Source organism: Dendropsophus ebraccatus, chromosome 4, assembly GCF_027789765.1.
Source record: "Dendropsophus ebraccatus isolate aDenEbr1 chromosome 4, aDenEbr1.pat, whole genome shotgun sequence".
Lineage (NCBI taxonomy): Eukaryota > Metazoa > Chordata > Amphibia > Anura > Hylidae > Dendropsophus > Dendropsophus ebraccatus.
Window position 1 is genome coordinate 29,673,843 of NC_091457.1, and position 23,725 is coordinate 29,697,567.

The 23,725-nt window shown below is 43.6% G+C and overlaps 1 protein-coding gene across 2 annotated transcripts; it reads right to left on the minus strand.

Moving 5' to 3' along the window:
• Window positions 1–145: 145 nt before the first annotated feature.
• GANAB (glucosidase II alpha subunit) lies at window positions 146–23,230 on the minus strand. 2 transcript variants are annotated; one of them, XM_069965392.1, is made up of 25 exons: window positions 23,123–23,230; window positions 16,113–16,211; window positions 14,559–14,667; window positions 13,630–13,757; window positions 13,365–13,544; window positions 13,060–13,125; window positions 11,322–11,409; window positions 10,796–10,859; window positions 9,685–9,781; window positions 9,414–9,594; window positions 9,171–9,324; window positions 8,746–8,981; window positions 8,174–8,300; window positions 7,118–7,197; window positions 6,883–7,026; window positions 6,686–6,782; window positions 6,318–6,419; window positions 5,880–6,123; window positions 5,312–5,376; window positions 5,087–5,163; window positions 4,927–5,001; window positions 4,708–4,821; window positions 4,513–4,622; window positions 4,334–4,434; window positions 146–1,002 (listed from the first exon to the last, which is right to left on the minus strand). In XM_069965392.1, exons 1-25 carry the CDS (start codon window positions 23,137–23,139, stop codon window positions 893–895), a joined length of 2,865 nt encoding a protein of 954 aa, XP_069821493.1. In that variant the 5' UTR covers window positions 23,140–23,230; the 3' UTR covers window positions 146–892. The 2 variants fall into 2 exon arrangements, with proteins under 2 accessions (XP_069821493.1, XP_069821494.1); XM_069965393.1 differs by lacking the exon at window positions 13,060–13,125 and having other exon boundaries at window positions 23,123–23,229.
• Window positions 23,231–23,725: the final 495 nt, after the last annotated feature.

The following is a 23,725-nucleotide window of genomic DNA, read 5'->3' on the forward strand; positions in this document are numbered from 1 at the left end:
TCCTGTCCTCAGGTTGTTTGTGGTATCACTCCATTCTCTTTAATGGAATTGCTATACCACACGCAAACTAAGGACAAAAGTGGCTACATTGTACATCTACATTGTAATCTTCACATAACTTCTGATAGAAAAACCCAGAGACAAGTTAGTTCAGATTTTTATTTCTCATTTTATCAAAACATTTTTCGATCGAGACATATATCCACATCCCCAAGAATAGAAAAGCCTTGACAGGTTGTTCTCTTTCTTACGTACTCACTAGCAGACCGAAAAAGGTGGAGAGATGTAGACTGAAGGCTCCCTGAACATAGCTACACAGGGTGTCACATTAGTGGGCTGGCCATGCACCTCCTCAGGTACAGGGCAGGGGAAAGGGGAAAGAAAAAGCGGGGGAGGTGTCGCCTGTCAAACTACCGGTACTTTCTATTAACTTAATTCCTGATTCATACATTCCTTACAACGGCTGCAGCCCTGAGAATTGTTTTGTTACTAGTCATCATATGTATCACATGTAAATCTAGTTGCCCCCCTCCCACACTATAGAGATGTGGATAGTGGGGAGGGTCTGTAATCAGGTAAAAAGGTTGGATTAAGGGGCAGATAGAGAATAAAAATCTCAAATTTGAGAAGAGGTGGTCCCATTCCTTATTGTTCACTGTGCATGATCCATATATACACACAAACACATACACACCATAAGTGCAGGAGGGCAGTACCCATAAGTTTTGTCAGACATACATTCACACATACTCTCAACGCTCTGACGCTTCCTCTAGTCTCAGGATTCTCAAATTTGGTCCATGAATGGAGTCCACCTTACAACACCTCTAATGTGGGGGACCCACTGCCCCTTCTTCCCCCTTTTCCCTAAAGACTTGATAGAACAGTGGTGTTATCGTAGAGAGATGCTGAAATCTGACGCAATGTTAACACCTGGTTTTCGCACAGTTATCACTGAGGTTTGTGCATTGTAGTCGTATTCCAGCGGCACGTCTGAACCACCTAGGGAAGAAGAAAAGAAAGTGTCACAGTGGCAGGAAGACAGCAGACTCACATTATGCGGCTCTCTCGGTCATGTTCTTCTGGCTTGTTCTAGATGGCCTGAGTCTGAACACTTTGACCACAACCGATAAAATAGGTCTAAGACATATCAAAAGTTTTTGGTTTATGAAGATTGGCACCTCACAAGCCCCTGCCAGCACACATCTCTACATTAATCCGGGCCCCCTTACTGAAATCTGCACCAGTTTGGAGCTAGTACAAATTTAAACTACAATCGGCGCCTTCATGCAGGTATAAATAGTAAATTCAGCCCAGGAGGAAAGCACACCCCTTTACGGGGACCCGAGCCTCTAAAATATGCTTCACTCAGAACTAAAATCAGAGTCCGTGAACTTCTAACAAACTTTGGATAGGTCATAGTGACATGTTAGAAGCTTAGATTAGTGGGAGCCAGAGTGCTGACCTACCAATTGTTAGAAGAGAAAGAAGCACTCAGCTTAGCACCATGCCCCTTCTGTTTCTGCTCAGCTCTTCTCGACAGTGTACAGACTCAGTAGAAGTCTGAGACCAACGATCGCTTGGACCACAACTGGCCAAACCTCAGATGTGTCTCTACGGCAGAGTTTCCCAACCGGGGTGCCGCGGCACACTTGTGTGCCGGGAGAACCCGCCAGGGGTGCAGCGGGATCACGGTGGGAAATAAGCGCTGTCTCTTTAACCCCTTAGCGACCCATGACATATCTGATACGTCATGGCGCCGCGGGGGGTGTTCAGAGCGGGGGGTCGCCGGGACCCCGCTCTGAACGGCGCTGATCCCGGCTGACACGTGCAGCGCCTCTGTTAGCCGGCGCGGGTCCCGTTGCCGCGCCGGCTAATTAAGCACTTCAATGCAGCTGTCAAACCTGACAGCTGCATTGAAGTGCTTTATGCACAACATCCCTGGTGTCTAGTGGGTCGGATCTCCCCTCCGCGATGCGATCGCGGGGGGGAGATCCGTTCTTCTGGCCGTGCCGGGCCTCAGCGTCGGAATGACGCTGATCCCGGCTCGGCAGTAGATTGCTATGGCCTGCAGCAGGCCATAGCAATCTATGACCGATCTCATGGATCTTTGCTGTGTATATACACAGCATTGATCTCTATGAGAGATCAGTGCTGTCTATATACAAGCCCCCCAGGGGGGCTTCTAGTCCATGTAAAAAAAAAAAGTAAAAAAGTGTTTTTATTAATAAAAAATCCCCTCCCCTAATAAAAGTCCAAATCACCCCCCTTTTCCCATTTTATAAATATAAATTAATAAATAAACATATTTAGTATCGCCGCGTGCGTAATCGCCCGAACTATTAATCACATTCCTGATCTCGCACGGTAAACGGCGTAAGCGCAAAAAAATCCCAAAGTGCAAAATTGCGCATTTTTGGTCGCATCAAATCCAGAAAAATTTTTATAAAAAGCGATCAAAAAGTCGTATATGCGCAATCAAGGTACCGGTAGACAGAACGCATCATGGCGCAAAAACTGACACCTCACACAGCCCCATAGACCAAGGGATAAAAGCGCTATAAGCCTGGGAATGGAGCGATTTTAAGTGACATATATTTGTTAACAATGGTTTTAATTTTTTACAGGCCATCCGATACAATATAAGTTATACATGTTATATACAATATAAGTTATACATGTTATATATCATAGTAATCGTAACGACTTGAGGAACATGCATAACAAGTCAGTTTTACCATAGGGCGAACGGCGTAAATGCAAAACTCCCCGAAATCAAAACAAATTCGTTTTTTTTTTCAATTTGACAGCGCAAATGATTTTTTTCCGGTTTCACAACATATTTTATGGAAAAATAATGCCTGTAATTGCAAAGTACAATTGGTTTCGCAAAAAATAAGCGCTCATATACGTCTCTAGGTGAAAAAATGCAAGCGCTATGGACTTTTAAACATAAAATGGAAAAAGCAAAAGCGCAAAAACGAAAATTGGCTTGGACCTTAAGGGGTTAAGCATCCCGAGAAGCTGCGGCCACACAGCTTCTCAGGATGCACGGAGCACTTTCATGTTCCGCCCGCACTATGAGCGGGCGGAACATTAAAGTAAGCAGAATATAGGAGCAGGAAGTGTCAGCGTCCTGCTCCTATATTCACTCCCATAGGCCGCCGGCACTTCATGCCAGCAACCTATGGGAGGCCGGGACGTGACCTCTCCGGCAGGCGTGATGATGTGACGTCATCACGCCTGCCGGAAGTCCCGTCCCCGCGGCTCGCAAGATGGATCCCGAAGAGGAGAGCTGCTTCCTGCAGCCACAGCGCAGATTAGGTGAGTAGGATGTTTTTGTTTTTTTTTTTAAGGGGCAGAGCAGGAGGCATTATTAGTTCATGGGGGGCACCTCTAGGGACATGGGGGCACCTCCGGGGGCATTCTTAGTTCATAGGGGGCACCTCCGGGGGCATTCTTAGTTCATAGGGGGCACCTCCGGGGGCATTCTTAGTTCATAGGGGGCACCTCCGGGGGCATTCTTAGTTCATAGGGGGCACCTCCGGGGGCATTCTTAGTTCATAGGGGGCACCTCCGGGGGCATTCTTAGTTCATAGGGGGCACCTCCGGGGGCATTCTTAGTTCATAGGGGGCACCTCCGGGGGCATTCTTAGTTCATAGGGGGCACCTCCGGGGGCATTCTTAGTTCATAGGGGGCACCTCCGGGGGCATTCTTAGTTCATAGGGGGCACCTCCGGGGGCATTCTTAGTTCATAGGGGGCACCTCTGGGGGCATTATTAGCTCATGGGGGCACAGCGGGGGATCCTACATACAGGAGGCATCCCACATTCCTAGTCGCTTTACTGCTCTTAACACCAAACAGCGCAGTTACTTTGGGAGCCAACAGGAGGGAGAAAGGGAAGGAAGTTGCTAGAAATGTGCGGAGCCTAAATTGTTTGTCTCGCAGGTTTTGAAGAGATGAAAAGTAGCTGAAAGAAATCATCATGGAGGATGGAGAGGAAAAGGGAAAGTGACTCCTCAGATCAAAGAAGACGTCACCTGTGAGTCACTGAATGACTGTTTTCTTATTTTGTAGAACATTTAGTAGGGGTGCCCCGAGGAAATTTTTTTTCCAAGGTGTGCCCCGAGGTGGAAAAGGTTGGGAAGCACTGCTCTACGGTATGTCTTAAGTTTGTTTGAAGTTCAGGTATAGAGAAGACGATGGGCTTTATAATCATAATATCGAGCCACGTACTAGCCTGAGCTAGAGCCTTTACTACCAAGGATGTGTCACACCTGAGGCAGGGAGATGTTTCAGAAAAACCTCCACAATGATTTTGATGTGCTTACCAGGCTGATGTAGGGTTACGCTGTTTGGCTTTGAAGCTCCAATTATCACGACTCTCTCTAACCAACTGGGTGTCTCAAATTTTCCATTAGAATCCAGGGAACTAAGAAATAAGATATTTCACGTAAATCCTTCTATTTTCGCATTCTTCTCATCATGTATCTTTCAGATGTCAGCTCACCTTGAGGTCAGCTTTCCATTGCTGTAGCTGAATTTTCTGTACAAGAACTCATTTTGCTGGTAATTGAAGCTATGACCATCATCCAAGTACAACTCACCTTCAGCCTCTCCCTACAAGTGAAGGTAAAGCTCTTGTGTAAAGATCTAGGCAAGTACACCAGGAAGATCGACAGCCAGTCAATCCACATTCACTGACCTGCAGATCCAGCGCCACATAGAGTGTGAAGGGATCATCTCGCATACAGTCTGAGGAACGTCTTGGTCGATTCTTCCGAGGAATTATAGATCCACCACGCTGAAACACTGGTATCTGGAAGCAGTCACAATAGTTATAAACACATAAAAGTAGTAGCCAAGAAAACAAAAATTACAAGGTTATAAGAATCTCTTTACGTCATTTTAAAACCATACTCACTGTACTCATGGTGACTGGGTGGTAGAACCTCTGAGGAGCCACGTACTTCTGATGTGTGTGTACATCATACCAGACCTACCAACAACCACAAAGGGGTCAGCAACAGATAGGACCATATAACGCACAGGGCAGCACAACCATAAATGATCGGTGTACTTACTTCTCCAGTTCCCGGAAGATAGATCTGTACTCCGCGAGCATTGCTCTCTGTTACAGGGTGCACCAGAAGAGCAGGACCTACACAAGATTGAGAAACACAGCCGTGCATGATGGGTATAGTTAAATATGCTATATGTTCTCAAAAACGCAAAACCATAGCTGGACTGAAAACAGACTGACATCACATAGGAATGACACAGAACACAGAAATGTATAAGATGCTCACCCAACAAATATTGGTCATCTATAGCAAATGTGGAGACATCGGATGGATAGTCAATCCACAGAGGCCTAAAATATATAAAAAGCATAACAAGTATTAAGACTCCATTTATCTAACACTGTTCTAATTTCCCAACCTGTGGCTCTCAATCTTGTGCAACACTACAATTGCCATCTTGCACACCTCACGTGCCCTTCTACTAAACAGATGCCCCTGAACCAAAGATTCAGTCAGTCAACTACCCTGATGCAAGCCTTACAACTGCTACAAATATGCCATATGAAGAGAATAGAAATGAAAGGCTTCCTTCTTGCCACAACTGTTATTAACCAAAATGTACGTACATACATAATATATAAAAAATTATATATCTATATACACACACACACGATTTTCTTGACACCCCGAGCAGTTTTGAAAGTAGAATGCTGTCTCTGGAAGACCCCTTCAAATAATTCACCACACAACAGACACCACCACGTTCCTTAAAAGGAACTTCCCCTCTCAGAGAACCATCACCTATGCCGCTAAGAACTAAATGGTTCCAGTTTTCCTTGAGCTTTCTTCTCACCTCATTACAGGCTCTGCGTCACGATGTGCATTGTAGAACAGAGTATACCAGTATGGGAGGAGAGCATATCTTTGCAGGAGAGCCTCACGTATAAGATCTGTATTAGCTTCTCCATGTAACCACGGTTCACGTCGGGGGGTGTCCAAGTGAGCATGAGCACGGAAAAAAGGCTGATAGGCTCCAGCTTGATACCAGCGGACAAACAGTTCTGCGTCTGGGTTCTTAAAGAATCCTCCAACATCAGCTATAACAAACCAGAAAAGAGAGACATCAAAGAGACTGCTAACATAAGGCTGAGATATCCCAGCAATGTGCAACTGTCAAGGGTCCTACCTCCTTTGACCCCATTGACTCTAAGTCACAGTGGTTGGATCCATGCCAAAATTAAAATTAGTGACATACTAGCAAATGGTATAGACTTAATGAGTTGGTACAAACCTCCACAGAACGAGATGCCAACTAGAGCCAGACTCAGGCACATGGGCACGGATATTTTTAAGTGTTCCCATTCAGCTGCATTATCACCCGTCCAAACAGCGCCTGGGTGACAAAATAAAGGTTATCTTATAACGGTATAATAAGATGTATGCAATAAGATTTGCAGAATCTGAACCTAATGAATTGGACATTGATTTATTTAGTCTGATAGGAGAGAGAATCATTCCAGACTTCTCCAGGGAATTAGAACATTAGAACAAAATCTTGACTTTTCCAAGACTAAATGAATTTAGTGATCAGACTCAGTGGATTAGAGTTCTGTGAACCTTACTGTAGAATCGGTTACCACATCTCACCATAAAACTTACCATAACGCTGTGATCCTGCAAAGAAGGCTCGAGTCAAGACAAATGGTCTCTCCTTCCCACCAGAACGATGGATCAGCCCCTCAGCAGTGGCCCTATGCTGTAAAATATTCAGTGAATCAGCAAGGACACTTAACAGGAGGTTGCACATATACACATGCCAAGAGTCTGCATGAAATAGGTACAAAAATTATACTCACCACATACAGCCCATAAATATTGTGAACCTCCCGATGTTCCCAGCCACCCCAGTGTACAGCATCTTTGTGCATAGACACTTCAGGGCCATTGAATACAGATGGTTCATTCATATCGTTCCAGACAAACAGGTTATCTGTAGAACCCTGTTAAGGAAACCGCAAACATAAGCAAATACAGAAGATATAAAAAAAAAAAAAAAAAAAAAAGTGGAACAAACAAAGTGAAGTATTTCACCTCATATTGGTCATATGAGAACATACTGGACCACCAGGCTCGCATCTCTGGATTAGTAAAGTCTGGATAAGCAGCGGAGCCTGTAAGAGAAGAGGACATGACATATATACAAGTTCTCATGTGGGAAACAAAACCTAATCCTCTAGATCTAAAAGGATCTGGTCCTTACTGAAAATTAAAGAAAATTCTGGCGCTACAGGGAACTTACTTGTGCCTGTCCTGCTCAACCACTAATGCTGGTTTCCGGGCCGCCTGGTGTCTGCCCCTATCCTCTTCTTTAAAAAGCCTCATGCAGCCCACATACAGGTAAAGCCCGCTCAGCATAGACATCATAGAAAGATCTATTCCGTCTATGCTGAGCAGTCATGTCCTATCTACACAGCACATCAGAGGTTGTTTTGGTAGACACCAGACAGATAGGAAAACCACAGTTTTTCACAAACTTTGTATTGCAGGTGCTCCAATAGCAAATCCTCTTCCTAATGTTGTCTTGACAGGCTGGTGCGGATTCTATTAGAGGTTGTCCAGTCCTTACTGAAAATTTAAGGTGCTGCGGTTATGTGTACTGGCCTGCCCAGCGCTGCTGCCTGTTTGTACACCCTGATCGCCTGATGAATGGGCAGGGTGTCACATCAAGAAGGGGTGGGTTAGTGGCCCCCTCCTGCACCTGATTGACCATGATTTATGCCTTCAAACTGGCGTTAACAATGGCGAAAGTCTATACAGTTTTAGAGCTGGAGTAGGTTTTTGCCAGCATGACACATTGGGGGGGGGGGGGGGGGGGATTTGATAACTCTTGGTATTTTCTTCTTGCATGTGCTTCTATACAATGTACTTTTTGTTGGATTGGAAGCAAGTACTATCTATACCTCCCCCTTCTTTTCCTTGGTTTTCTGAAGGCGATTATATACACATATGACAATATGTCCAGTTTGGTTCTACCCAGATTCCAGCGTCACACATCTTGCAAAAGAACCAGAATAAAATGTTTCTTTTTCATATTTGAGAAGCCAAATGCAGCCATATGACCTGTAGTGTGCCAAAGATCCAACCTACCTGGCCAGCACCACCCCTCGTAGTCACTCCCATCCTTGGTTTTAACATAGAAGTTACGAGATCTAATCTCATTGTGAATCCGATAAACGCTGTCTATTTTTATGTGAGGGTCAACGATGGCCACCATCTGCAATAGAGTTAAAATTGAGTATTTTATTTAAAAAGGTCACACTGCTACAACATTGCATACAAGTATGCCAATTAAAGTACCACTCCACCATGGTCTTATAGCACAGGAAACAAAACAAAAAAAAAACTCTTTCTAGTTAGAGGGGCTGTCTGGGATATAAACGTATATGTCTAAAAGGGGCTCAGATTGCAGTTAAAAAAAGGAAAATAAGATATTATAAATAAAATTGGCAGTGACAGGCTGAGTGGGCACTTCCTAGTACTGAGAGAGACTCAGAAGTGGTGAACAGTGGAGTAGCAATAGACTCGCACTTTTAGCCCAGAAGGATTTCTTTTTGCCCACTTTTATACATTAAAAAGTGGCTGCACATCCCCTTTATCATGTTTTTTTATGGACTGAGGGAAAGTAAAATTGACTGAGGCCAGGTAACAGACTGGCTCACCTTTCTCCTCTTCTCTTTCAATCCAGCCAGCATGTTCTTGGGAGTGGGGAACTTGTGAGGGTCCCAGGTGAAATATCTCTTTCCGTCAGCATGTTCAATATCCAACCAGATGACATCATAAGGCAGATCATTCTCATCAAAGCCGGCGTCCACATTACGTACATCCTCCTCATCGTTGTAGTTCCATCGGCACTGGTGGTATCCCAGGGAGAAGTATGGTGGCAGAGCCTGGGTTCCTGCACAAGAGTGGAACAGACTGATTTAGCAAAGAAAGAAGAAACCTGATTTGCCATAGGTAAGGAGGAGAAATTGCTGACCTAGATGAGAACACTTAGACTCCTTTCCTTCCCTGTAACTACATACGTTATTAACAACATTTTTCTGAAATAACGTGTCAAGAAGTTCTTAGATGAATAATAAAATACCTGTGAGGCTGGCATACTGCTTAAAGACATCGCTTGCTGTAGGCCCGAGAAGAATGAACACGTCAATGATTCCACTCTCTGACATCCAACGTACATCTGTCTGCGGCGTCTCATCACCTCCCTGCATGTACTGCAACATCTTACCAAGAAGAGTCTGCGATGGGTTTACAAGGGAACATGGATATCAGCAACTAGCCAGTCCTCTAACACGCCACATGTTACCCCCCAAACCAATGTGCCTACCTTGCCGGCTGTGTTAGAGCTGATGTCTACCCACGTCTCTGCTGCGTTGAGCCAAAAAATACCTAATGTGCGCTGAACGTTGTGAGCTAGCAATAGGGGGACAGCGCCATATAAAGCCATGGTGTTATATAGTTCATACTGGAAGACGTCCAGGTTATAGAGCCGATAAGGATCTGTGTTTCTACGAAGATAGAAGGGCGGTTTAGAAATATTAAAAAGTGATGAAAATTTAAAAAAAAAACATAAGAATAGCTTGTATAGAGGATCTCACTCTGTGGTACGTAGTCTTAGGTTGTCAGCATGTTCTGGAATCCCATAGACATGTTCAAATCCCGGTAGAGAGAAATCCAGACCTACTGACGAAGGACCTGCATGAAAGGCAGAAGTGTGGTCACGGGTAAGCGAGAGGACTTGGACACGCAGATAGGCCTGGACCCTTTAGTGTACCTACTTAATTTGACACCTTGGGTAAGAAACCTACAAAGCTGCTGCTCCAGATTCTGACTGCAGCTAAGACGCTGATAGCACGTGGTTGGAAGACACCTGTGCCCCCCATGCAGGTGGAACTAGTCTCCAGGATCAAAGAGATGAGGACGCTAGAGCACCTTACGGCATCTCTTAACAAACTAGGTCTTTTTGACAAAGCGTGGGCCCCATGGGATGCATATTGCACCCGATCTGGTAATGGCTTGCTGACCTGATTTTTCTGCTATGCCAGCTTTCCCCTGCCTGCCCCACCTACCCTTTTGTTCTTTGCCCTTTGTCTGCGTTCTCTGTATAGTTCTACTGGTTTCTTGAGAATTAGTTTCTTTTAAGGGGGCTAACCTGTTGAGGGTTTATTTGTTATTGAGGAGGCTTATGCAGAGTTATGTATCCATTAGACTATTGGACCTCCTTTTTGTTTCTTTTCTTGCCGACCGATTCTCGCAGTCTGTATTTGTATTTTTCTTTTTAGGATGTAATTTATCTTAAAAATGGATTTCCTGGCTCTTGACTTACTCCTGGAGTTATGGAGCTGCCATGGTGTCACCTACTACGCTTGCCTGCACCTTCTCAGGGATGGCTTAGCAAGTGGTTCTTAACACATTCAAGGATCTCTTCACATTGCTAAAATCCATTTGATCCAATCTGATTTTACTGTCCAAAAAAGGAAAAAAAAACCCCAAAAACAACAAAGACAACATCTCCTATTGACTACCACGGGAATGTCAACAGTACAGCCTTCTCCTCCTGTAAAATCACTGTCAAAACTGGTATGGATTTTAGACGTGACATTTAAGTCATATGAACAAATCTTTGAGGTATGGCAGTGTATGGGCCAGAGGTGACTTAACTGACTTGCTTGCTTGAAGGACTGAATTTGTAGACATGACAGGCCTTACCATTTGGTTTGCTATCTGTGTGAGTTTTAAATGTTTCTTCCCACATTCCTGGTTCATCTTCTTCCTGGTGGAAAAGACAATTATGTACAATAAGTATGGAAATATATGGAAAAACAGACAAAAACTAATAGATATCTTTATAGTAAACTGTTATAGTTGTAGCACCTTAAAAGGATCCTTTCACGACAGTAATTTTTTTTTTTTACATCATAACCTGGGCAGATGCACACACGACAGTTACCACAGACGTGTATGAAAAATAGCGTGCATATATATGTTCGGTTCATTATAGATCTTCTATGTAGGTCTAATGTTTATCTTGCTTGTCTAATGGATAATTTGGCTTTTTGGCTTAATATTGTACCTTTTACTTTGCCTTTAACTGCTAAACTACAGCCATTCACTTTTTTCACAGTCTTTGCATGTGGACCTATTTATTCAAGGAATCCTAAAGTCCCATAGAATATCAATACTCTGTCCGTTTTCCCCACTATTTACACATATGCCCCCTCCCATCTCCTCTTACCTTCTTGCTTTCTTCTTCCTTTGCCGCTTCCTCCTCTCCTTGGTTTTCATTATCACTTCCAGTGGATTCGTCCGTCTTCTCAGAGTCACTACAAGCCGAACAAAGACGAGGGGTGAGGAGTGACGCTTCCAGGAGGATGGGATATAGAGAAAGAGGCAAGGTAGAGAGGAGGGAAAGGATTAGAAGATGAAAAGGGCATGTGATGATGAAGGGATATGACATCTAATACTATGTATAGCTGTGACTGTACAGGTAACTAATATCACTACTGCTGTCATCCTGAGACGTCTACAATACTGTCACTCTGCTGCTCTTTCGGTCACCAAGCAAATCAGTAACTTTCATTCTACAATGTAGTCTAGACTGGTAAAGCTTTAAATCAGCAAAGAGTTGCAGGAGAAAAAATCTTAGTCAAAAAGAGTTAACGTTAAGCTGCAGCGTAAAATCATCCACAACTCTGTTAAAGTCTAAAAGGCCACAGCAACAAGGGATTGCAACAAATACATCAATACTACGTTTCCTATTAACGCCAAACAACCAAGTAATCTACACCTACATAGCCCCCATAAAGTGACTGACTCTTTGTACCAGAGAACAAAAACATTTCTGTACATCCTGGAAGCACAGTTGGATATATGAAAGGTACCGTATATCTCCTCCTCCTAACAGAGTCAGTAGTTTGGAACATGAATTACAGCTGACAGATTCCCTTTAAAGACTTTATGCTTGCAAGGGTCTCCAAGATGAGACAAGCAGCCACAAATCAGCCAAGTCCTGCTTCCCTTTTGTTAAAACCAACGTGCCTACACCTTTGTCCCCATTGGGAGAGGGGAATCTCGATACACAGACAGTTGACCAATTCCCCCAAAATACAAGCACTTGGCAGACATTTAGCCAACGTGTATGGGCACTTTTACCTGTCCGGCAATTTGTACTGCTCAATCAGCCCCGCAAGCAACTGATCTCTGTGATACATATACATATTAGATAGCAAGTTTGCTTTTAAGCATAAGTCCAGCAAAAAATGTATTAAGAGTATTGTATTGCTCCCCAAAAGTTATACAAATTACCAATATACACTTATTATGGGAAAGGCTTATAAAGTGCTTTTTTCTCTGCACTTACTGCATCAAGGCTTCACTTCCTGGATAAAATGGTGATGTCACGATTCCCAGAGCTGTGCGGGCTGTGGCAGCTGGAGAGGAGGATGGCAGAGGCATGCTCAGTGTCCCTCAGTGTCCCCCTCCATCATTCTCTCCAGCAGCCACAGCCCGCACAGCTCTGGGAGTCGCATTGTGACATCATCATGTTATCCAGGAAGTGAAGCCTTGATGCAGTAGTAAGTGCAGGGAAAAAAGCACTTTCTAAGCATTCCAGTAATAAGTATATATTGGTGATTTGTATAACTTTTGGGGGGGCAATACAACACTTTAATAAAAATGTTGATGGACTTCTCCTTTAACTGTAAGGGAACTCACTGCTTTAAGAGCATCCCCCCCCCACTTCTGAAAAACATGATAAACCACTGCTCTTTAGTCTGCCAGATGAAAATGCAAAAAAGACAGCACTTGTTCCTCTACATGATTTCTACAGGCCTGTGTTCCAGGGCTTAAAAGCCTCTACGTTGTGTGTTCCTATACGTCATTGTCTGTGTTAAGCTTAAATAAGTCAGTCGTGCATATATTAAAAAAAAAAAAAAAAAAAAAAAAGTCAGTTTGCAAGCGGGATCAATGATTACCTAGAGAAAAGATTCTTCACTTTATGCCACATGTTACGGACAGCGCTACTAACTTTAGCCGACAGACTGGGAGATGATGGGGCAGGAGAGGAGAGGGCAGAAAGAAAAAGGGATGGGGCATAGAGCAAAAAAGAAAGAAAAACACATTTCAGTGTCAATTCCCAGGGTAAAAAAAAAAGTCAACCCAGCACCCCATTAACTCAATGTTCCATTATGTGCCAAGATTTATACTAAGTGCTAAACCCAAAATTACAACCCAATCACTAATGGGCGCTGGCCGCTTCCCAATACCCCACATTACTCACGTGTCTGTCCTTTCTCTAAAGTGCTCGAAGTAAAGCAACCCACGAGAGTTTACACTCAGGACCAAGTCTCGCCCTGCCAGGATATCCAACCGAAAAGGTGATCCGGTCACTAACAGCTTGTGCTCATCGCTTCCCAAGGATAACTCCAGAGTGTTATCGTCCTGCCCAGTTACCTGCAGACTGTTACAATAGTCATCAATACACGTGAAGCCTTGTGGCATGAGAAAGGTACCCGCATATGGTAAACTACTGGGGGTTCACTTACTTTTCAGGGGTGGGTGTCCCCACCAGCACATCAGGAACCTCATATCGAGGTTTTAGAGGTTTGATCTCATTGATCTTAATACGAGTCATGTTCCCATGGAGCCCAAAAACTTCCAGAAGGAGGGACACCTAGAAGGACAAGAAAGGAATGGATTCTCTGGTAACTATTGCAGCCATGCTATACAGTATGGAAGGTAACAATTCAATTATACAGCATCCACCATTCATAATAAGTGATGGTCAGGTGATAACATTTCGTTTAAAAGGGGTTGGGCACCTAATGGTAAGATTGTTTAGCAAACAGTATTAGTAAGTGTACTCACTGTTTATACTGACAGCAGCTCTCTGTGTACCTTATAGAGCTTAAACTAGACTCCCCTCCTATAGACTGTACTGCCCTGCTTTGTGGAGAGTCCATCCATAAGATGGCTGACATGGAGGAGCGCTGGTCCGACTTGTGACACCTCTGCTGATAAACTGGCTGAAGGGGCCAGATACAGCAGTGAACAGTACTGCAGCATTCACCTGAATGGCACAAAGCTTCCAGTAGTTTGCACCTCTGCTGCTATAAAATGTATTGCAGAAAAATAGTCCTTTTTCCTAGAAGGTACTAAGTGTATAGTGGTGATGACACATAGCTTCAGCTCAGTTCCCATATAAGTGAATGGGAGTCAAACCGCAGGAATCAGGTTTGGTCACTACACAGTGACTAGAGCCAACGGCTCCCCTCTCTGTTCACTGGATAGAGCAGGCAATAAAAAGCTGATCAGAAGGGGGTGTTTGAGGCCATTAATGGTTTGTGCCCCCACCCCAAAAAAAAAAAAAAAAAAAAACCTTCAAAACCATGTTGTGTGCGAAGATCTGTGGTCCCGCCCTCAGATTCCATCCAAATAGGAACACTCATGGAGATGAAACATCCCAACAGCTAACCTGGGTCTTGTCATTGATAAGCTGGATTTCTAGTTTGTCCGCAGTCAGTTTTGCGCTTCCCAGCAAAGCACGATATGGAGAGGACCCTGGCTCAAACTTGCGCTGACGTCTAGAAGCAAGTTACAATTACTGACATTAGGATAAGGAGATCAAACATCTCATGAATGAAAGCCAAGCAAACATTGCGGGAGGACTTTATTAGACAAAGTAATTTAAAGGGGTACTCCAGCAACAACAAAAAAAATATATATATTCAAATTAACAAGCGTCATAGTTATACAAGTTTGCAAAGCTCTTATTTGTAAACTACTTCTATTTACTTTACAAGTCTTCCAGTACTTATCTGCTGCAGTATGCCCTACAGGAAGTGGTGTTTTCTTTCCAGTCTGACACTGCGCTCTCTGCTGCCACCCCTGTCTGTGACAAATTTTTATGGCTTTTGCTTCTGCTCTGGAAAGTTCCTGTCACTGACCGAGGTGGCAGCAGAGAGAACTGTGCCAACTGGAAAGAATATACCACTTCCTGCAGAACATACAGCAGCTGGTAAAACACTTTAATCCTTTAAGTAGTTAATAGAAGCAATTTACAATGTTGTATAACTTTCAGACACCAGTCAATTTGAATTTTTTTGTCAAGAGTACCTCTTTATTGGCTATTGACAAGACACTGGAATACCCCTTTAATAAAGTGGTATAACTGTTCCGCTCAGCCATGTGTCTTTATATAAACTTTAATCCCACAACACATGCAATACTTGTTTTGTCCCAGATTGGCTACAACCATACACGGCTACAACCATACACATTAATGGTGCGTTTACACAGAGATTTATCTGACAGATTTTTTAAGCCAAAGCCAGGAATGGATTTGAAAAGAAGAGAAATCTCAGTCTTTCCTTTATGACCTGTTCTCTGCTTATACTCCTGTTCCTGTCTTTGGCTTGAAAGATCTGTCAGATAAATCTCTGTGTAAACGCACCATAAGACATTTCATTACTGCAGCTGGGTCATGTAATCACCAGGCAGAACCCCAGTATATTACATGCTTGAGACTAGCCTGACCTGTATGGCTGACTACAGAATCACTACCTACAAAAAGCTGTGACATTTCCCAATGTGTCTCCATGCTGCTGAAGAGATCATCGATGCCCTATATAAAGCCAGGAGAGCAGTGATATAGTAGATGAGTCCCTACAGTTCTATGTCATCAGTCTACAACTTGTAGAGCGATTATGCACTACACAGAAAAAAATAACTCAGAAGTTCTATAAGATCTTTATACTTCACTGGTAATACTATAGGCAGACCTTCCAGGGCAGCACATGCTCTGGATATGGCCATGTCTGCACACAGTCCTTAATTAAGTGTTTAATACTTGTTTTCCCATCAGCGGATAATAGTATCACCGGACGCTATCCCTCCGATGCGGTTTCCTTCTGTGGTTTGGCTACTTTTCCTCAGTTTGCCATTAGGCAATTGTAACATTACATATTTCAGTTACACAGGAAACCCAGATACCTGAGGATCTCTAGGCTGGATTAGTGGGGTCACTGACCTGCAGAAGGAGCTCTGTTCACATGTCTTGAAGTTGCTCCTATCAACACTCATGCCAGGAGTAAGACAGACCGAGAACACGAGAGCAAGCCCAAGAAGCCTAGAGGAGAGAATGGGAGAAAAAAATATATATCAGCAACAAATCCAGGAGAGTGCAGATAGCTCAGGTTAATTGTGACATTGAAGGGGTAGTCCTATGTGGATGCCTATGTCATGTGCTGCAGGTCTCGAGATATAGGGCTCCTCCAGCCTAAGTGCAATCACTGGCAGTCAAAGACAGCCTAGCAGGTCGTTTCACACCAGGGATGTCAAACTAAGGTTCTCCAGCTATTGCAAAACTACAACGCCCATCATGCCTGGCTGTCCAGGCATGATGGGAGTTGTAGTTTTGTACCTACTGGAGGATCTGAGTTTGACAACTGTGTTCTACACAGTTTGCGTAATTCTCATTGAGGTGAATGTAAGTTGCATTGCGAAAGATTTGAAAAATCAGCACCACCCTTGTCCTCACATTGCGTGTGGTATTGCAGCCCAGTTCCACTGAAGTGAATGAGGACGATCTGTAATACCACCAAATCACCAAAAATTGTTAAAGTGTCACTGTCATATGTTTGTTTTTGTTTTTTGCAGAAATCAATAGCCCAGGTGATTGTAGGAAACTTTGTAATTGGGTTTATTAGGCAAATATGCCATTATCTGCATTCAAAAAGCATTTCCCCAGGTCCTCCCTCCTCTCTCTCATCCACTGCTCATTATCAGGAAATCTTGACTTTTACATCAGTCGAGCCCTGTGTAACCTATGGAGAGGGCAGGGGGGAGGAGATAGATTAATCGGAAGCAAAGAGCAGAGAACAAAGGATTACACAGCGGGAGCTGTGTGAAAGCTTCTATTCAGAGGTCAGTGCTGACTTCAGAGGACATAGCGCAGTGATGTAGCTGTAAATTAACTCTTTGTTGTCCTGTTTTGGTGCCTTATCTCCCTCCATCCCTCACCTCTCCATAGAGAACAATGAAGACAGGGGGGGGGGGGGGGGGGAGCTTCAAACTGCTTTTTCATTATAACAAAAAAGCATTTTTTGGCTAATAAACCTAATTAAAAAGTTTCCTAAAATCGCCTGTACTATTGATTTCTGCAAAAAAAAAAATAAATAAATAAAATGACAGTGGCTGCGTGTGGTATTGGAAACTGTTAATAAGCACAGTTCTCAAAGTTTTATAAGAAAGCCAGTTCATTCTGCATGAGGTTCCTGTTTACTGCCCTATGTAAAGTGGACACTTCCCAGAACCCCACCCACCCCACTGTGCGAGTCCTAAGGAGCAAGGAATGCTGGGAGATAGAAGCTCTGAAATGCGTGACACTAGCGTTCAGTACACGTTTTACAGAGTCTCTCATCGGTTTATGCAAACATTATGTAAACTGTGAAATGGTGTCACCCTGTCAGCACATTCCGGACAGGTAATTCTCATAGCTAAAGGGAGGGTAGCTGACAAGATTAGGTGCGGAGACTTATTACATCTATTTGCAGCTTTAGAGCCATTATTTCATTATTATTTATTTTTAAAGCCCCATTGATTCCAGAGTTCTGAAAGGGTTAACATACAGAACGGTACATGAATACATGAATAAAGTAAAATGGCAGACTGGTACATAGGGAGAGGACCCTGCCAGTGAGGGCTAACAATCTATAGGGTGAGGGGAGGAGACAGTAAGTAAGGGGGAAGTTATGGTAGGTGGTAGCCTGGTCTAAATATAATGTGATGCTCTTTAACCGCTTGATGACCAAGGTCATTGATGCAGGGATGGCCAGGTGACAGAAATATTTCTCCTCGCCTTCTATAAGCCATAGCGCTTTTATTTTTCCACCTATAGCTCTGGTTGGGGACTATTTTTTTGTGCCACGATCTCTAGTTTTTATTGTTATAATATTGGTGTAAAAGAAAAACGTTGACTTTTTGTTAGAAAAAAAAAATTAAAAAGCAGTAAAAATTTCTTTACAGCAATAATAAAAATAAATAATAAATAAAAAATAAAAATAAAAATTAATAATAATAAATATATAATAAAAAAAACACAGTGGTATTTTTTCCCCTCTCTTCATTTATGCCATTGACCATGCAGGAAAAATAGTGAGTGATATTTTAATAGATCGGACAATTCTGCATGCTACCATATATAATATGTTCAGATTTGTATATATGTATTTTGCATATACTGTATATATTTTTTTTTATAATGGGCAAAGAGGTAATTTAAATTTTTTTGGGGGGTTTATTTCATAAAGGTTTATATATTATTTTTTTTTAACAGTTAACTATGCAATCATTAGATTGCATATACTCATCTATGCTATTACAAAGAATCAAAGCTCAATGTGTCCTTCAATCACATGACTGCCTTTTCTGTGAGCTCAGATGACCTGGGAAACATTGGACTTAATGTGTTTAGACTTTTTTTTTTTTACCTCTAAAGGGTCTAAAACACAGGAAGTGCTGTGTTTTCCCATTATAACTAAAAAAATTTATGCAAATTGCTAGCTTGCTTTATATCACATCCACTGTTGATTTAGATTTTGAAAGGTATAACAGGTACACTTTAAGGAGTTGATAGTGGGTGAGAGCAGGATGTGTCGGGGTAGTGGGTTCCAGACGGAGGTCATGGAGCATCAGAGGTTGCGTGAGGGACAGTAGTGGGATATGAGGTCAGAGACATATGGAAGGGTTGTGGACGGCCTTGTACGACATGGTCAACATAAGGTAAACAGATATAATGCATGTCAATCAAGGGATCGGAGGATTGGGAGTAAATGTAACAGAATTGGCAGGAAATGCAGTGTTACTTCTGTCTGCCCTGTTTTTGTGGATCAATGCTAGTCTATCCTTGTTTTTATTGGTATTGAAAACCAAATAAAGATATAACTAAAAAATTTAAAAAAAAATTGGGATGCGTACCAAGTTTGCAGAGTTTACGCTGTGATTTCTGCAGCAGAGTCCGCTGCTATACTCAGAGTAATGAAAATCCATAGGCCACAACAGTACAAAGGATTACAGTGGATTTCGCTGTGAAATCCACTGCAAGCTCTGTACATGTGAACACATCCTTAAAATGAATTTGTTGGACATTAGGGAGCCAGTGATGTGACTGGTAGAGGGGAGAGGGGGATTAGTAAGGCAGCAGAGTTGAGGACAAACTGGAAGGGAACAGAGATGGAAGGCCAAAGAGGAGAATGTTACAGCAGTCCAAGCAGAAGATAATGGGGGCATTTACCAGCAGTTCTGGGTCAGGGGTGAGAAAAGAGCAGATTCGGGACATTTTTTTGAGATGGAGGCAGCAGGAGGTCAGGACATGGATGTGCAGTTTGAATGACAGAGCAGAATCAAAGGTGACCCCAAGGCAGCAGACTTGTGGGACAGATTAGATAGAAGGCGGAGAGAAATAGGGGAAAAATTGTTAATTCTGTGTCCATGTTGAGTCTTAGTGGGACAAGGCGGCTTCGATAGTCCTGGATAGCAGAGTTGAGACCTGGACCAGAGAGAAAGATTTGAGTCATCAGCATAGAGGTGGTACTTGAAGCCGTAGGATTCTATAACATGTCCAAGGCCAAAAGTGTAGATGGAGAAGAGGCCCGAGGACAGAGCCTTGGGGAACACCAACAGTGAGGGGACGAGGTGAGGTGGTGATGTACGAGCGGGAGACCCTGGTTGTGTGGTTGGAGAGGTCTATGGGAAAAACCGAGCCAGTGACACCAAAGGATGAAAGTTTGTTAGAGGAGGGAATAGTTGACTTTGTCAAAGGCAGAAGATAGGTCATGGAGAAGGAGCAAAGAGTATTAGTGTGAGGTTTGGGGAGTTAACAGGTCATTTGTCACTTTGGCGAGAGCAGTTTATAAGGAGTGGTGGGGGCAGATGCCAGATTGCAGGGGGTGACAGGTCCTCTTTAAAGGCATGTTGTTCAAGGAGTTTCAAGGCAAAGGGGAGAAGTGAGATTGTCTGGTAGCTGGACAAGGAGGCTGGGTACGGCTTTTTTAAAGGGAAACTCAGCAAGTTATATGCATCTAACCTGCTGATACGTCCCTATTATGTACAGGGCACTGAGGAAGGAGGTCATTTTCTTACCTTCATCCTAGGCGCCATTTTTGCAATATTAGTTTCCTTCATACGCTAATGCTACCACCCTTACATGAAGTCAGCTTTAGTTCTAACTGAAAACTTCTTGACAGTTTGTTTTACCAGCTGTCTGGCAGACCTATGCATCTCCATGGTAACAGACAGCAGAAGCTGTAGTCAGATTCCAAAGTCATATTTCTATATGTCCTTTAAATCACATAATTGTGCAATTATATTTTTGCCCTCTACAATTTCATCCTACAAATATTTTTTTTATTTCTATCTTTGCAATACATAATATGGTAAAATGAAAGGAGCCAATAAAAAGTACAACTTGGCCTGCAGAAGATAAGCCCTCATAAAATTCTGGAAAAAAAAATTCATGGCTTAGAAGACAGGGAAAAAAAAAATAACAGCAACAACAAGTGGTTAACATTGATTGTTCTGGATCTGAAAAAAAAAAGTTACAGAACAGTAAAAGCAGCATGAAGGAAGTCATATTAGCACAGGATTATGCGCTATGGTGGCGGAATACAGAGGAACACGTCACCCTTGCCCAACACACTGTGACAGAGAGAGGGAGCAGGAGACATAGAAAGCCCATAACTATAAAAGCTCTGATAACACTTGTTCCATTTGTGATTCTCTAGCGGTTAGTCACACAGCAATGCTTCAGCCTACCCAAAAGAGCATCACCTCACAGACTCTAGAACTATTTTCAGACTACAGAAAAATGTAAAAGTTTAATTTTTTTTTTTTTTTGCAGAAATCAATAGTACAGGTGATTTTAAGAAACTTTGTAAATGGGTTTATTAGCCAAAAAATGCATTTTTATCATGAAAAAGCAGTTTGAAGCTCTCCTCTTCCGTCTTTATGGTTTTCTATGGAGAGGGGAGGGGTAGAGGGAGATGAGGCACCAAAACAGGACAAAAAAAGAGTTAATTTACAGCTACATCACCAGGCCATCTCTGAAGTCAGCACTGACCTCTGAATACAGAGTTTCTTAAAACCATTCATTGAAATCCTTCCTAATTCTGTGCTTAAGAGTCCAGTGGGTGGTCCTAAACAGTGATTGACAACTGTATATACACTCTTCTAGAGGAAAGGCTGTCCATCATTGATTAGGACCACCCACTGGAAACTAAGTTCAAAATTAGCATGGATGTTAAAGCATGGTGAGACACAATCTTTACTTCTAATCAATTTGCACAGCTCATTCTGACATGCTGGACTTCCTAACTAATATGACAGGTTGCTTCCCCACAGGCTAAGGGACAGACACACACACAATCTTGTGAAAATGGATCCAAGTCCCCTGTTAGAGTTTAGCAAGTGTGTCCCCACTTTATTCCTGCTCTATGATGGCCACAAAATCTGTGGCTCGGGACTCTGTCAGAAATTTCTAGAACAAATTTGCTCTGTGTGAATATATCCCAAGAGGAGCACAAGGATTTACACTTCATACTTAAAGAAGTCTTGCGAAAATTTTTATTAAAGTACTGTATTGCCCCCAAAAGTTATACAAATGCTTAATATACACTTATTATGGGAAATGCTTATGAAGTGCTTTTTTCCCTGCACTTACTACTGCATCAAGGCTTCACTTCCTGGATAACATGGTGATGTCACTTCCTGGATAAAATGGTGATGTCACGACCCGACTCCCAGAGCTGTGTGGGCTGTGGCTGCTGGAGAGAATGATGGCAGATGGATGCTCAGTGTCCCTCCAGTGCCCTGTGTCCCTCAGTGTCCCCCTGCCATCATCCTCTCCAGCAGCCACAGACCGCACAGCTGTGGGAATCGGGTCGTGACATCACCATTTTATCCAGGAAGTGACATCACCATGAAGTGAAGCCTTCATGCAGTAGTAAGTGCAAGAAAAAAAAAAAATCACTTTATAAGCATTTCCCATAATAATTGTATATTGGGGATTTGTATAACTTTTGAGGGACAGTACAATACTTTAATAAAAATTTCCACTGGACTTCCTGTCCGGTTACTGTATTACACTGGTCTATGATTCAGTGAGAAACCATAATACAAACCTATCCAGGAATGGGGTAACTAGTCAAATGGGTGGTCCTGGATAACCGGACCCCACTCCCTGCTCCTCTTGTCAATCAAGCCCACCCAGGACCGCCCATATGACTAGTTACCACATACACTGACAATTTTACACTACGTCTTCAGACTGAAAGGCATAACCTGTAACCCTGTCCTTACAATGCTGCCCTAACGCCTGACAGGCTCATAACTAATAAGTATCTGACTGTAATAGACCCACAGCAACCTGCCAAGTACTATGGAGAGCAGGTGACATCCCCGGACCCCGTCACCTGCCTCATCAGGGAGGGCGGGCCCCATAGAAGACACTGCCGGGCCCCATAGAAGACACTGCCGGGCCCCATAGAAGACACTGCCGGGCCCCAGGCCCTCACTACAGAGAGATTAGGGGGTCTCTTCTCTCCAGTCATCCTGACACTCCAGTAAGAACAGAGCTTTAGTCTCTGTTCACACTTATGATCAGGCTGTCAAAAAACCGCAGCCAAATTGCAACTCTTTGTTTGTGTTATCCAGTATGCAGCAGTGTCCGCGCCTGTATGGAGTACAGGGGGATCCTACCATAGACACCTGGGGATGGGGTGGGAGTGCCCCTTTAACTGTGATAACAGCCTGGGGATGTCACTGCTCCTGGATACAGCGGCACCGGGGAGGGCTCGGTAGTCGCGGCTTCTATACTACTGCTGGGGTCACTACTCTATGGACCGGAGCCTGAACTTCTGCGGACCGAGCGGCCACATCACCGCGCTGCAGCCTCCATTGTGTAATAACCCTGCAAAGAGCAAGGGCCAGACACCCGGTACCGCACACGTATCGCCATCTCCCTCTATCACGGCCCGCTCTCACCTCCGCGCCACCGCCATCTTGGATCCGCTCTCACCTCCGACCCCACCGGTAGCCGGCTCTGTGACAGAAGCCACGCCCAGCGTCACAACGTCACCGCGAGCTGTATGGCTTCGTCCGGGACACGTCAGCACCTGCAATTGGCCAGTTAATGTTCAGCGGGAAACGCCCCGCCCACAATGGCTGCCCATGACGTCACTGCCCGGCAGAGTCTACAACCAATGAGCGAGAAGGAAGGAAAGAAATCAGGTCACGTGTCAGGGAAGACGAGCGAGACAAAGGAGGGCGGAGCTGAGGGCCGCGACAGTGTGCTTCATTGTTATATGTCCTGAGGTTTATCCTGCATACAAAAAAATTAAGAAACATGGCTACTTTTTTTCCCCGGAAACAGCGCCGCAGTTCAGTTTGTGTGTGGTATTTGAAGTTCCATTGAAATGAATGGAGCCTAACGGCTGATGACCACGTGACGTTTAGTGACATTTAAAAAGACCCAACTGAGCCAAGATAAAGGGGCAGGACCTTGATTTCACCCAATTTTTGACGTCAAAGGTTTTGATTGGTCCAGGTCTGCACGTTCAGACTAATGGCACCTCACTCCCTGACTGG